We start from the raw sequence: 16,104 nt of genomic DNA on the forward strand, positions 1-16,104 counted from the left end.
TAGAACACAGAGTAATGCAAGAGATGGCAGTATGGGCTGAACCACCAAGGCAATTATTCTGTTTTTATTTACATAGCTATTTTGGAGGCAGCCATTCCTGTTTGCAATTCTGGCAAGTATAGTTAGCCCAATAGCTTGAGGGAGACGTATGTCCCCAAGGTTTGTTCCAATACCTTAAAATGTAAGCAAATTATAATGCATTGCATCAGTGCTTTTTGCTTGTCTAGTAGGTTTGAGAAATAGATTGACTGATCCTGGGGCCGAACCCTCGTCAAAACAACCCTGGGTGAAGGAGCAGGATGAATGCTAACGGGGTGGCATTGGGAAGGAGGCGGGAAGGCACCCCCCTAGCCCCTGTGCACCGTGTGAGGGAACCAGTCATGCTGCCCTAAATCCACCTCTGGTGCTAAAATGAAACACTAAATATGGATTAAAATTGTCTGATCAGCAGGACTTTAAAGCACAGCTCAGGGCTCTTGCAAGCCGCCTGCAAAGAGCACTGTGCGGCGCTTTCAGACATCTGATCCGCAGCACTTCAGGAGCCAGGTGTGCAGTGCCTTCAAAACTCCACACACCCCAACTGGCAGGCCTTTAGAAGCCCCTTGTGGGCTTCAGAAGCCTAACCATCTTTTTATCTGCCAACATGTGATGTCCTATATGATTTCAGGTGATTGGCAGCTGGCTTTTCAACTGCATCTCTGAACGTAGAATATAAAGTTTCTTGTGTTACCTTTGTCTAAGATTCTGCCTGTCATCTTTGCTCTAACAAATATTTACAGTACTTTGTAAAGTATCCTACTTAATCAGCTGTATCTTTGCTTGAATAATGTGTAGTGCAGGCTGCTTTTCTGGACTTTTAGGTCATAAAGGGTGCATACCTGAAGACAGGACCGAGTCCTAAAGTTCTAAACCATACAATTCCCAACTGTAAACTCTGGCAGCAAAAACCTTAGTTTCACCAGAGATGAATGAAGCTCTACATTTTAAAAAGAAGTCTTTAAGGTCACATCATTTCCCCCACAAGAGCTCTTCTTTCTCCATCTCATTTGTTTCGAAGGAAATGTAACAACAACACTTGACAATAGTAGGAGAGGGGGTCTTTCTCTAGTAAAATGACTCATGACGAAGCCGCACATAACCCTCTGTTCTTTAGGGGCTGGGAATTGGAAGACTTTTGCTCACCTCCCTCATTATCCTTGTTATCAGCACAGGAGGTTTCCATAGCAACATTGCATCCAGGCCCTCTCCAGCCGGTCTGGCAGACACACTGCCAGCTGTTCTGACCGAGTGTGCATCTCCCATTGCCATTGCACAAATCAGGGCAGCCATCTGGTTGAAGAAATGAAGAAGATAAGTACAAGAAATACTATTTGCACTAAGATTCTATGCTCAAGGCACATTAAACAATGTTACTGTGCACTCAAAAAGAAAGCTGAAGGCTGTATCAAACATGCTTGCTGGTGTAAGGAACATCTTTTTGCTTAGAGGATGACTATGGGAAGTAGAAGGCAAAAGAGAAATAATGCGTAAAAATACATGTAGTCTTCAGTGTCATAAATGTATCTTTAGGGTTGATTTTAATAGCAAAAAAGAATTAAGCTTCTACTGCAGCTAGATCTTATTCCTATTTTTTTTACATTTGAATATCTATAATTTTATGACATGTTACTAGCTCTATATAAGCATCCCCCCAAAGAATCTGAGACTGTGGTTGGATTTCTGCTTCAAGTATCTATAAATTATTAGGGGACAAGTGTAATCTCAATAAAAGGAAATTTAATCCACGTGCATTTTTGCTATATCAGGGTCCTATAACCTAGATTGTGGGCTTGTACAAAACTCTGAAATGGAACATTTCAAAATAAATGTGCACTTTATACAAAATATGGTTATGGGTGGGAAAATGAGTGCACTCGTTCTACTTAGTGTCGTATCTTATTACCTGCAAAGCTACCTTAAAATAGCGAAGATCATTTAAGGGCTCCAAATTATTAAGGGTGTCTTTCCTTGCTATCAACTAATTTTAAGTCTTGGATTTCCCTGGATTTTTAATATACACACTTGGAATTCTGCAGCAGCCAAAGGCTACAACCAAACTACTCAGGAGTAACCATGTCACAGTAAAAATTGCAGCCTCCCTTGTACAAAAACACAAGAAGGTTAAAAACATCTAATAGCTGAAACCCCTTTCACAAATTGGAGGCAAAGTAATTTGTGTTCTGATTGCATAATTTGGTGAGCTGCAACACTAATGGATGTGGAGCGGTGACCCCTGCAGCAATGGAAGGTCATGACTTGTGGAGTTGCACTAACGCAGTGAACTGGCTTGGAACTTAGAACCACAGGATCACAGAATGTGCTTGTGATGAAGCAGAAAGTGATTTATGTGCACCAGAACCACCCATCAACAACTGTGGTCTAGCACAGCCAAGCAAAGCTGTTGCATAAAGAAATTCAGTGGGAAATTAAATCTAAACAATATCTTTAAGCCTTCTTGGGTCACAGCTACAAATATATACAAGATTCAGGAATGAGATGATGATTCAGTGCCAACTAAAGAAACATAATCCCACTGAAGCTACAGTTTAACATACTACAAACAAGCAGTATTTTGACTCTTTAACCATAAAAATGAATTAAAAATTGAACTGAAGTGAATAGTTACTTGTTCGCTCTTCCATTTCACTGAACACTTTTTAAATGGGCTTGGATATTTATTAATGATCTTGCACTATTTTGACATGTGGAATTACATGGAAGCTAACAATTTCAGTAGGTCCCTATGATCTGTAAAGTGAGTAGTTCTTTTAAATGTTTCGTTGTTCTGAACATACAAATGTGTACAGACAATTCTGATCACACAGAAAAGCAAAATGGATAATAGGAAAGCTTTGGCAGTCAGCATCCAGAAGGTAAAAAAGTCTCAGAGGAAATAGGACCTGTAATTTTTGATCAGTAAAACATAGACATAGAGAATAGGAATCAGGAACAAGAGTACTTGAGCAACTTCTTTCAGGAATATATTTTCTCATTCATGCAATGGCATTTGATGCATGAATGTGATACAGATCAAAGGCTGGTAAGCTAACCAAAAGGATATGATCTGATCTATAATGGGAATATCCAAGACCCTTAATTATTATACAGATCATGCTATTTTATAATCTCTGCCTCAAAAAATGGTCACACTGACATCGGCATAATTACACATAAGTTTTTCAGGATTGTGACCAAAAATCCAAAAGAATCAGTTTTAATGCCAGAAGCAATAATAAATATGAATATGGATGGTGCCTCTTGGTTATGACAGCTGCACAATATTGGAGATAACATCACATATCTTGCATCTAAACAATGTGCTTGTTTACTGTGATGAAGTAAAATAAAATAAAATTGTTCTTTGATAAAAATCCTTGGGAATGTTTCTAGCAGGAACGTTCAAGCAACAACCCTGCACCAAAAAAACATCAGGGCATGTTTCCCTATCTTGAAGGGCAGTAAGCACAAGCACTGGTGTTAGGGGACATCCTCTGGGGAATGGCGGTTCTACTCCCTGTGACGGGGTGAGCTCCCGTTGCTCGGTCCCTGCTCCTGCAAACCTAGCAGTTCGAAAGCACATCAAAGTGCAAGTAGATAAATAGGTACCACTCCGGCGGGAAGGTAAATGGCGTTTCCGTGTGCTGCTCTGGTTCACCAGAAGTGGCTTAGTCATGCTGGCCACATGACTCAGAAGCTGTACGGCAGCTCCCTCAGCCAATAAAGCGATATAAGCGCCGCAACCCCAGAGTTGTCCGAGACTGGACCTAATGGACAGGGGTCCCTTTACCTTTACACCCATTTTTACTATTTCAAAAGAGACAGGGGACAACTTCAAGGTACAATTTGCAACACTCAGCTAGTGCTGACAGGTTCCTCAGAGAAGCAGTACATCAGCCTTAACTATGCCTTCATATAATCTTTTCTATTTGAACAGAAAGTATGTGTACAGCTTTAGGCGGGAGGGAATTGGATACTTCAACTTATTTTAGGTATGGTGTACCTACCGGTACTATTGCTGAACCATTATGTCTAATCTGGACCATTTCTTTTTTGAAGGTAAACTATTCACTTTCCTTTCACAGCTAGTCCTTGAGCTCTCTGTTGCTACTGCCAACTGTGTGATGTGGGCTTGTTTTTCACAAGCCTGGAGAAGGCAACCTCAGTTTATAATGGCCAAGAATCACCACATACTAACAAGCCCTATAAAACTCCTTCTGCTGCTCATAAAGTGTTCTTAGAAAGTACTATTCACCCTGCTCTCAGGCAGAAAAAAAGAACTGCTTGCATTATACAGGCACAAAAGGAGGCAAGTACTCTGTGCAGTCTAAAATAAATCTTGAAGATGTTTTATTTTACCTCTTCAGCATGTCATGCATGCTGTCTGAACAACCACAATGATACTATATCAAGGGAGGCATCATGCTGCAGGACACCTGATTTGTTTTAAATGTAAAATGAGCATTAATTGTGAATATATACACTCTGGGTTTTCTTGTTGAAGGGAAATTGGAGAGAGATAAACAGACTAGAGTAGCAGAGGGGGTTTCTCCCCCAGTACATCTGAGCAAGATGAAAACATGAACAGTAGGAAGCCAACAAAATCTCTGAAAAAGTTTTCATTGCAGCTGGGAATTAACGGACATGACTTTGCTTTTAGCTTGAAGAAGGAAGGAAGGAAGACTATAACGGACATGGTGTTGCTAGGAAACACTTTACCACCACAGCAAAGTTCATTCCATTTGTGGTCTTCCAAAGACAGATTTTATATTTCATAAACATATAAAAAATCAGAAACAGTTTCCATTAAAATATAATAAATACCTAAAAGCTAGTGCATAGATAGTCCACAATGTGATCTAATTATTTACGTCAAAATGGGTTGCTTTGTGCATGTGTCCCTTTTAAAAAGCTGTGTAAATGAAGGATAAATTTAGCTTTGACAAAAAGCTCTAAGTGCAAAGTAGTGGCTACTTAGGATCTTTATAAATGCAAAAAAGCACATTCAAATTATCTCCGCATAAATATTTATTTGGCAGACAACACAAAACTGCTTTGTCAACCATTAGATAGATAGCTAGATAGACTGATAGATATATATACATATAGCTTGTCTTAAGAGCCCCTTTACCAAATTATCTTGAAGAGCAGGAATCAAACTCTGCATGCTAGAATAGTGCTAACATTTTTATAAAACTCCAAATGCTCTCACAAAGAATTCTGTTGCAACACAACAATATGAGTACTATCTATGTAGGTAAATAATGGGCACTTCAATCATTCATTACAGAAACTCGAGCCAGAGTTTTAAAGTAAACTGGAAACTTAATGCAAGCAGAGTATCCTAAAGATAGGTCCACTGCTGTAACCCTATATATATGAAATATGTTAACAAAAGATATTATCAATGGGCTTCTGAAACAGAAGGACATTATACTAGGACAGGTTTCCATTAGCTTCACATAATACACTACTTTAACTATGCTAGCGCAGATTTCTTAGTCTCCAAATTAATATACAGGTATATTTTCATGACAGCTTTTTAGCCTATCAGTTATTTAGAGTAACAATAGCCCTATCCAGGCCTGTGCAGAGCTTGTCTGAGCCCTGGGGTGGCAGTCTTGTTAGAATAAAGTTAACATTAATGGGATTTCAAAGCTGGAATTGACATCCGGGGGGGGGGGATTTCTGAAAGGCGGTACTTTGTCCTGGATCTTAGGCAAGTCAATTGAAAAATAGCAGGTTTTTTGCGTTTTTGTAAAAAAACAACTCAACAACTTTTGGGGTGTCCTGGCTTTTACTTTTTGAAATATGGCAACCCTAGTATAAACTCAATCAAAAAAGCAGCTGGTTCCTGGCAGAACCTTGGCTGGCTTATCCCAGCAAGGCCCGGAGTATGTATACTCCCCCCACCGTCTGTACAGGCCTGGCCCTCTCACATGCTCCTTCCATGCAATAGGCAATGTATGAACAGGGGCAGGCTTCTCTAAGTGATGGTTCCCTAACTGATGACAAAACCCCTCCCCATATTTCTTATTTTCATGCTGTCATCCCTCTTGCTTTCCGTTGTGCCCTGAACAAGGGAACCACCCACACCACCCTAAATCTGGTGTTGGTCTTGCAGCGATTCTCAACCTGTGGGTCCCCAGATGTTGTTGGACTACAACTCCCATCATCCCTGATTTCTGGCCTTGCTAGCTAGGGGTGATGGGAGTTGTAGTTCAACAACATCTGGGGACCCACAGGTTGAGAAAGGCTGGCTACAGGCAGGCAACAGCCCACAAAACTGTCCCTTAGATCATATGTTGTGCCGTCCCCACTCCCCAGTGTCTATGCATTGAGCATGGGCACCTGCAAAGGATTGCATCAGCTGTAATTGTCCACACTCAATGCACAGATGTCAGAAGTGGAGTCAGAAGGCACACCCTGTGCTCCACATATTAATCCTATGCGTGGACAGAATGCCTCAATATTGACTTCATGTGTTGCAGAGATACAACTTGGGAAACATCATTCTCTGCATTAAACAGCATAGTTTTCTTCCTTACAATATATGACAGAAAATGTTTTTTAAAAAGCTCTCTTTGTTCAACTGCAGTATACACAGTCGAGCAGATAGCTTATCAGAATGGGCAAAACATAAGTAAATGAGGGCAGAGCTCTTGGATGTCTCCAGCAGTGTGCCTCAACATGATCTAGTAAGACCACATATCTCGATAAGAAGTTACCTTTTCTTGACCTTTTGGTTCTCAGCTTGCCTAAATCAATATTAGAGGAGGATTGGGAAAGGCTATTAATTAAGAGAATGAACTTACCTGACTCAGTAAGTTTTGTAAATTTATTGTTTTTGCAATATCAATGCAAATATAGATGATTAAAGTTCTTTTATATAAGAACAAGAAACAATTAGAAAATCCCCATCCTATACTATATACTATGGATAATGGTATTAAAGTATAAATAAATCACTGTGAACTTGAGAGCATAAAGCAACAAGACCCAAATTAACATGGTTTCCTAGTATAGGATTCTATGTTCATTTCAAAATTGATTAAACTTCCATAATAAGTCTAGTTTATCAATGGTGGAACTTGTTAAACAGCTTAAGTAAAATGTATGCTAAGCTCTCAAAATGAGTTACCAATTTAACTCACATATTAAACCCTAACTAAACTTTTCAGACTTGGAATATGGAGAATAGAGGGGTATTGGTACATAAGATTTGGTGTGGTTTTTGTTTTTGTTTTTAAGTTTACAGTATATGGTTATTTGTAGTGGGTATTAGAGGTGGACAAATATGTAAGTTTCTGTTTCTTTCCATTTCTCATTTTTCCAATCTTAAATTTGGTTCTTATTGTTCCACATCAGTTTGCAATTTCTTTTTAAAGGCCTCATGACAATTTCTTGGCATTTAGTACAATTCCTCCCAACAACCACACTTTTGTGAAGCAATTTCCACTGATACAATGCACACACACTTGTATTAATTGAATTAATGACAAAATAAGGGGTATAAAAGTGGGCCAACTACGTTGTAAGTTAAAAGCTTATGTGGATGATGTTGTTTTGACGTTGGAACACCCACTAGAAAGTGTACCAGTGGTTTTGGAGGAATTAAAGGAGTTTGGTAACTTAGCAGGTTTTAAACTAAACAAACAAAAACAACTAGACACAATGCTAGTAAAAAATACGGATGCTCAACTCATGAAAGACTTGGAAAGAATTAGAAGTATGAAGAGTGAAAAGAAAGTAAAATACCTGGGGATATGATTAACAGTAAATAACTGCAATATCTTGAATGATAATTACTCAAGGGCTTGGAAAGAAATTAGAAAAGATTTGCAAATCTGGAATAGAATGGAGTAGAATATATTTTTTTGGGATCAATTCCTTGAAATCTTTGAAAGGGAAGATTTTTCTTTTTCTTTGTTGTATCGTTTTTGTTCATGCTTTGTTGATGTGGAATGTTATCAGAAAAGTGCGTGCATGCGCACGCACACACACACGGTTCTTTCTGTGAAAAAAAGAAAAGCATGACTGATTTTTTCCAATAAGGTTGAAAAATCAATAACTCCTATGGATTGTACCTTGCACATTCCTAATGAACTCAGACCTTGGCATTCTTACAGCTGCATTTCTTCTCTGTAGAATCTATAACAAGTTGAAAAGCAGTCTTTGGTTTTATTTTGAAGGACGGGGAAAATGATCACAAACACAGATTTAAGCAGTACTCGATGAAATTTAGTCCTGCCGGTTGCATTTGTGTCATGTTAAAGGTATTGTTGACTGATTCATACGAGATTTAGTAAACAGTATTAGTTTTGAGATCAGATTAAACCACGGAGTATTGTTATACAACTACTGAACATGAGTTTACAAAGAAACAGGTTCCCTTTTGAAAAACAAAGATACTATGGGCTCCTGTCAAAAAGTTACTTGGTTCCCTCAGGAGATGAAGTATGATGAATACAGAGTGCCATAAATCTGTCTGCATCTAGGAAGAATTGCACTTCTAGGCCATTGTAACATGAAGTAGACTACTGCAAATACTACATATCGCACAGTAAGCAATCTTTAACCGAGAACCCAATGATTTGATAACTTCTGAAAGTCTTAAGGACACGGCAGCATCCTTGTTCTTGATTTCATATGGCAGTGCATTATATCCCAGCACTAATAGCAGCTCAATCCAACAGCTCACATCAATTTAAAGGGCTGGTTCAGACATAATACTAAACCAGGAATGACAAACTTCTCCCTTTTGGCTATGAAGAAGGAATTTAGAAACTAGTGAAAGCATGGCCTCAACAGGGTTCAAAGACTCGTTTAAAACAGAACCATTTCTTTTATGCCTTAATACACTTGTGTATTTGCAGAAGCTAAGGCAAGGTATTACCTTTTCCCAGATCCAAGCTACTTAACAATGCCATTTCAAAATTCCTCCCCCAACCCATTACACACACAGTACCAGAAAAAATGTACTGCGATACATGGGTCCTGAGAGACAAACACAGCAGCTATCCTAGTCACACAATTCCCAAAGGAGGAATTGTTTGTATATGGGAAAGTGCTCCATTTCAGGCAAGGTCCCAGATGGAAAGGCTCTGCTGTAAGACTCCAAAACCAGTCCAGGGGCTATGGCAGATATCTATCAGTTCAGGCAGGGGCATAGTCAAGAAGTAGCAGTTCAGGTAAATTAGTTGTGACTGCCATACAGAGCTAGTAGAAAGATATTGTTCCAACAGTTCCTTCAGCCTGGTACTGAGACTTTCAAGCTGGAGCTGCTGGAACTACACCCAGGATGATCCCCAGGCTCCTTGGACTAAGATTCCTGACTCTTCCTGAGCTTCGCTGAGGTACGGGGCCTCCAGGTCATCCATCGGTGAGGAATCCTACAGCTAAAGTATGACAGAGAGAGACATAGATATGCTCCAGGACAGTGAGGGACAAAGCTGTGACAAAACTGTGACAAAAAGTGATGATGGATCTACATATTTTGAAAAAAACTTTGAAATACAATTTCCAACATTTCTGCACTGCTGATATCTTGAAAAATGGTTCCAATACCAGAAGGTCACAGGTAAAATGTTTATTGTGAAGCTCATCCTTAGTGTGAACAGCTTTTGTAAAGCTCTCCTAATCCCTTTCTTTAATCTGTACTATATGCAGGGACTACATGTAGCATGTACATTCTACTAACTACTACATTTGGGCTCCTTCATTGCACAAATTCCTTCTATTTGCACATTGACGTGGGCTCCTTCTATTTGTAAAAACTCATTTTTTTCCAAACCGCATTAGATGATCAGTAATGTAGTCTTGCTTGTCCAAAGTGCGGCATGTCTCCATTAGGGAATGGTTGTTGCTGTGCTCATAGCTCATGAACAAAGCAAAGTAGAAAACCTGTTGCCTCCTTTATTCATCTTCTTAGTTTCCTTAAGACAACCACAGCCATGGGATAAATTGTCATGCAACCATCTCAGATCAACCTAAAAATTCTCCCTTTAAAATAATTAATACATTTTGCTTCCTTGGATCCATAGTGAACAACAACTTGCTACTTGAACATGAATAAAACATTTGTATCAGGAAGGAGCCCTTGACAGAGTTGGGAAGTATGTTTGGAATAATGTCAAACTAACCACCAAAATGAAAGGTGCTTCAGATGTTATGGAATGCAGGAGGACCAGCAAGTAGTATAATATAAGGTTATTATTATATATCAGTTGCCAAAAAGAGTAACAGTTAAAACAATTACAAACCAAGTATAGATACTGGCTGGGATAAAAATATCCACTTGGAAGGCTTGTTGAAATATGAAAATGTTCAGCAGAGGCCAAAAAGACAATAGAAATGATGCCTACCTGATATATAAAGGTAAAGGGACCCCTGACCGTTAAGTCCAGTCATGGACGACTCTGGGGTTGTGGCGCTCATCTTGCTTTACTGGCCAATGGAGCCGAAGTTTGTCTGCAGACAGTTTTTCCGAGTCATGTGGCCAGCATGACTAAGCCGCTTCTGGCGAACCAGAACAGCACACGGAAATGCCATTTACCTTCCCGCCAGAGCGGTACCTATTTATCTACTTGCACTTTGACGTGCTTTGGACTGCTAGGTTGGCAGGAGCAGGGACCGAGCAGCAGGAGCTCACCCTGTCACGGGTATTAGACCACAGTGCCTTCCTGTACCTTGGGTTACAGATGCTTCAGGTTACAGACTCCGCTAACCCAGAAATAGTACCTCGGGTTAAGAACTTTGCTTCAGGATGAGAACAGAAATCATGCAGCGGCGGTGCGGGAGGCCCCATTAGCTAAAGTGGTACCTCAGGTTAAGAACACTTTCAGGTTAAGAAAGGACCTCCAGAACGAATTAAGTTCTTAACCCGAGGTACCACCGTATATAGCAAGTCATAAAGTGTAGGTGTCACCACACTAAAAGCCCCATTCTGAAACTGTGAGGAATGAAACTCCTGATAAGATGGTATTTGCAGGATCCTCTCCCCTGCAGAACACAGAGACCAATTGGGTACATGAGGGATGAGATTACCTTAATTTATGATTAGGTACGGTTACATTAATGGTTTTAGTGCCACAGATGAACCCTGAAGAAGGACTTTGCTGGTAGATTGAAGAGTATTGCCATGAGACTGAATTGCATCAGAGTACTGCACTTGCTGCCCATTTACTACAGGCCCAATTCAAGGTGCTGACTCCAGTGTATAAGACAATAACTTGAAGTTGTGTCTCTCCCATGATCTGTCAGCCTGTGCCTTAATATTTTTAGGGGAGTTTCTGCTGGTGGTCTTGTCTATAAAAGTTCATTCAGTGGGGACTCAGAGCAGACTTTTCTTTTATATGGTGTCCCAGTTGTGGGGACTTTTTCCTGGTGGTGATAAAACTGTCCCTCATACAATAAAGCACACCTACCATCCCTAATAATATTACACGCAGCTCCTATACATTATATACGGTTAGACCCATAGATCAGAGGCTACTTTCACTAAGAACAGTATAGTACACAGAACAGAACAGGAAAGAAATGGTGGGGAAATGCAACAGCAAGTATCTGCAGAAAAAAGATCTGGATCCCCCTTCCCTTCACATTTCTGCATTTATTGCATTAAAAACATGTAATAATATGTAAAGAATTAATCTAGGAAACACACAATAACAACAGCAGCAGCCAGATTGCACAAAAATACCTTACACCAGCATGCTGGCCTTTGCTCCTTGTTTCTCTGAGATTTAAAGTGCTTCAGTATATACTGCTTCATAATTCTTAAAAAAAAACCCACAGTTACTACTGCAATTTTAGTTAAACTATAGATGCCCTTGATCCAATGCCAACCCACTCTGTATTTTCCCACTGTAATTGATGTATTTCACACTTTTATTTTATTTTTTCCATCAGTTTCTCAGAACATGCTCTCTATAGAGCAGGCCATAATCAGAAATGTGGGGATTGGTATTCCAATAAGGAATCAATTAATAACGATTCTAGAGAAACAATAGTAAAATACAATTTTGTTTCTATGATGCCAGTTAAGGAATCAATGGGTCTAACCATTTGCACACTTCTTTTCTTTTCCCTGCTTTTATTATCAATTCCTATCAGAACAAAGAAACCAATGACAAATTCTGTTTGTTTTCCCTGTACCTACTAACTTTCTAAAACACAAATATAAACAAAGCAAAACAAGAGGTTCAGTCAGAAATCAATGCTGCATCTTGGAAATTACATTCAGAAAACACAAGACTTGTTACTGTTATGCTACCTGTGAACTGTTACTGTAAGACTTTGAAAACAGATGAGGAGCTGATGAAGAGGTGGAAAGTGCCCAGGAGTGGACTGGAGTGAAGCCTGTGAGCTTGGTCCAGTCCGCCCCCAGGGCGGAGCCAGTACTGCAGCTTGCCCACGATTTGCAATTTGAGGGCAGGCTACAATCCCAGCTGGCTGGGATGAAGACCAAACAGGGTTGTGCCAGCCTGGGAAAACCCCTGGCCATGTCCCTCATTGGAGCCAAGGGGATGGGGAGTTCCTGTCCTGCACTGCTGCCTGACCACATATGATAAGCAGTCCTGTAAGACTTTGAAAATAGATAAGCAGGAAGTACAGCTTATCAAATGCTGTAACCCTAATGCTGTCTCATATTGTGCTTTATTTTTTATTTTAAAAAGGAACAAATAATTATCATGAAATAAACTTTGACGTGGCATGCAAAAAACCCCCAGTAAAAGTGCTATGATACTTTAAAATCAAAGGAATGCAGATTTTTTTAAAAAAAAGAAAATTAAACCCTGCTTTCTAACTTTAATGATAAGCAAGCTGCTGCCATAAAGCTTTGTGCTATGATGCTAATTTCTTTATTGGCTCACAGAGGGAATAGGTCTGCAAGAGCAAAAACACACATTCTGCCTTGCTTCATTAAAGGGAAAAGCAAAAGACGTCGGCTTAGTTTATATTCACAATGTGCTGAAAAGTTGATGGCAGCATGCTGAAAGAACCAAGTGCCACTTTCCACCATTCCCAGTGGTAAAAACAAAAGAATGTTCTCTCATCTGTACTGACGTTTCTTTGGTTTTATGAGAATTACAATCATCAATGGCAGTTACTCCTTTTGTATTTGCACAAACTGAATTTGCAAAAATAACATCATTTCTCTCCTTGTGGGAGATTCCAAGCCATTTGAGATCAGTATTTTGATGCTGAACCACTTTTGTGATCAATAAATCACTAGCTTGTAAAGAAAGAGAATTAAGTAAAATGTTATTACTAAACTAGTAAGATACTTATTTTCTCTCCCTCCCCACTTTAATGCAGCTTTCTGGATAAAATATGAGACTATAATTTCTATACTTTTAATTAATTATATATACAGGCAGCCCGCCGTTTACGAAGGGGTTATGTTCCAAGGCACAGTGCGCGTTGGTCATGTATAACTGAAACCCATTGAAAAAGACTGCAGACACCTGCTCTACCCTTTTAGTGACATTTCAGTGACATCTTTATGATGTTTCTCAGTCACTTCTGGGTCCACATATTGAACACACTTAAACAGGGGGCTGCCTGTATTCCAATATCCTTCACATATTAAAAAAAAGTATTAATAGCACTTTGGAATGGACCTATCACTATCATGCTAATGGTGTTATCGTTTTCAGTAGTATGGTGAATTGGGACCATGTTCAAGATATTTGGTGGACCTTTTGGAGAAAATTAAAATGTACGCAGCTGAAATTCTAGCTACATATATTATTCACTAACAGCTTTGTTATTTAACATATACCTAAAGAAAACATAATCACCTTCTTTGTGGTTTTGACTTAGAACTCATATAAAATTGAACACATATTCTAAAGTTACCAGTGCTTGTATATTTCAAATTTTTGTATTAAGAAATGAATCAATGTTTAATTATATGAAAAAATACCTCTATTAACTCCTGTAATTTGATGCAGAATAACTACCTGAAAATGCCTACATGCTGTCCTTCTTTGCTGTGCATAAATAACATGCCTTGTTCTTTGTAAGTTGATTGGGCTACTCTGCACTGGACTGCTAATGTATCAATATAGAATAAAGATATAATGGGATTAGGAGAAAAGCAATAAACCTGCATCTTGAATGGCAGTTTTTCAAAATTATGGTTCCCTGTTATCAATACAGCAAACCTAGTGCCTTTTGATTTACATAGTTTCTCAGAGTACTATGAAAATCTTATAGGATTTAGAATGCTATGAGTCTTATAGGATAGGATTGAAACAGGAATGAAAAGAAACAACTTGCTTGTTTGCTTGTTTGAAAACCCAAAGGGGAAAAAATAGTCTTGATGAAAAAAAAACATGTGACATGACAATTGCCATTACAAATTAAACACTGGGATCACATAAAACCTCATCCAAGCTGCTGTGGGGGTGGGGTGGGGAGGACAAGTACAGATGGTCTCTTGCACATCAGCTGCCACTGAGCAGTTCACATCATGAAAAACCAGCTGCATGTCCTGCATCTGGAGCAACCTATTATAGGGAGAATGCTGTAAATCAGTCAGTCTACACATGCAACAGTTGCTGTAATCTGGCAGGAATTTTTGCAACTGCACAATACATTTTTCAGCCAGAGTGATTATTGGAATCATTGCTAAATTGCTGGGGACAGCCTAGATCACACATTGTGCGATTTGGCTTTAAATGATAAACGATATTAGATGGAATTCACCCAATGAATTGCATCAATGCAATTCTGCCTACCCTCCATACCACATCTGCACTCAAGGCCAAATGGCATGGTCAGTGTTGCATGTAGTAAGACTCTTACAAGGGCATTATTTATTTTCATCCTACGATTCCTATTAATATATCAGACTACAATGTAAATCAAATTGTAAAATGTGTCTTTTGCTTCTTATCCCACATTAGTAACACTCAGGTATGTACATAAAGAACCTGAGAGGCTCAGTTACATTTTTGGTGTAAAGAGTGATAAGTCATAGGAGAATGTTTTTTCAAATATATTCAACTAGTAGCAGAAATGAATGAATTATACTGATAATGCCAATACCAGGATCAGCCCTTCACCTTCATGCTAGGTCTTGATGAGGATAAAGTTGGTGGAGAATTTGTGTTTACAACTCTAACGCATCTCCATAAAACCATACATGATGCCTGTGGAAATAATGCCACTGTATAGCCCATCAAATGTCAAATAAATAAACAACTATCTGACATTTAGAAGACATCTGAAGGCAGCCCTGTTTAGGGAAGTTTTTAATGACTGATGTTTTAATGTATTTTTAATCTTTTGTTGGAAGCAGCCCAGAGTGGGTGGGGAAACCCAGCCAGGTGGGTGGGGTATAAATAATAAATAATAATAATAAATAAATACATAAATATTATTATTAAACAAAGATTTTTTTTGCTTACTTTTATTTTTAAAAAAGATAAAGATTGAACTTTGCAAGTTTACTTACAAGTAGTTCCACTGACCTCAGTGAGTGTGCTTCATCTGAGCTCTACAAGAGAATATCACCCAGATCATTTGCAAATTTCTATATACATACAACTTCAATATGCAGCTGGTGTCTGGAAAGGCATGATTTCAGTCTCAATAGTTAGCTGAATATTCTGGATTTTTCATTCAAGAATTAAAAGTATGATGCTATGATGCATTATTATAAAATAATAATGTACAGACCAATTCTGCAAATCATTTTCATGTGTGGCTCTGAGATTTTCTTCTTTTTAAGAAGCTCCCTACTTTTTATTTGACTTCCAATAGTGAGCGCCCAACTACCACCAGAGTTTATCTCTACAGTTAAAATATCTCTGTTATTTTGTCTCCAGCAATACCGTGTAATACCTTCACTCACGGAAACTGGTGCTTGACACTACAGGGTATAAAATAACATAGAAAACACATTGTTGGAACATTAACAGTTGGCTAGTGCAGTAAATACACTTCAGGACAGCAAACTCAGCTCTGTCCTTTTAGCAGTTAGATCAGCAGCTTGATCAATCCTATTTCATTTTTCTTTTCTTTCTGGGGCTTCATAAAAGTTCGAGAATTGATAGA

At 38.9% G+C, this 16,104-nt stretch overlaps 1 protein-coding gene across 21 annotated transcripts in view; it reads right to left on the minus strand.

The window, feature by feature from the left end:
• Positions 1-16,104, minus strand: part of TENM2 (teneurin transmembrane protein 2) — a 709,050-nt gene that overhangs the window by 68,541 nt on the left and 624,405 nt on the right. For 19 of the 21 annotated variants that reach the window (XM_083596571.1, XM_083596570.1, XM_083596589.1 and 16 more), the window contains one exon: positions 1,183-1,329. The exons of the other annotated variants lie outside the window; for them this stretch is intronic. In XM_083596571.1, coding sequence (XP_083452697.1) covers positions 1,183-1,329 — 147 coding nt within the window. The remainder of the gene's footprint in view (positions 1-1,182; positions 1,330-16,104) is intronic. 21 annotated transcript variants of the gene reach the window in all.

Source organism: Podarcis filfolensis (assembly GCF_964270895.1).
Source record: "Podarcis filfolensis genome assembly, chromosome: 2".
Lineage (NCBI taxonomy): Eukaryota > Metazoa > Chordata > Lepidosauria > Squamata > Lacertidae > Podarcis > Podarcis filfolensis.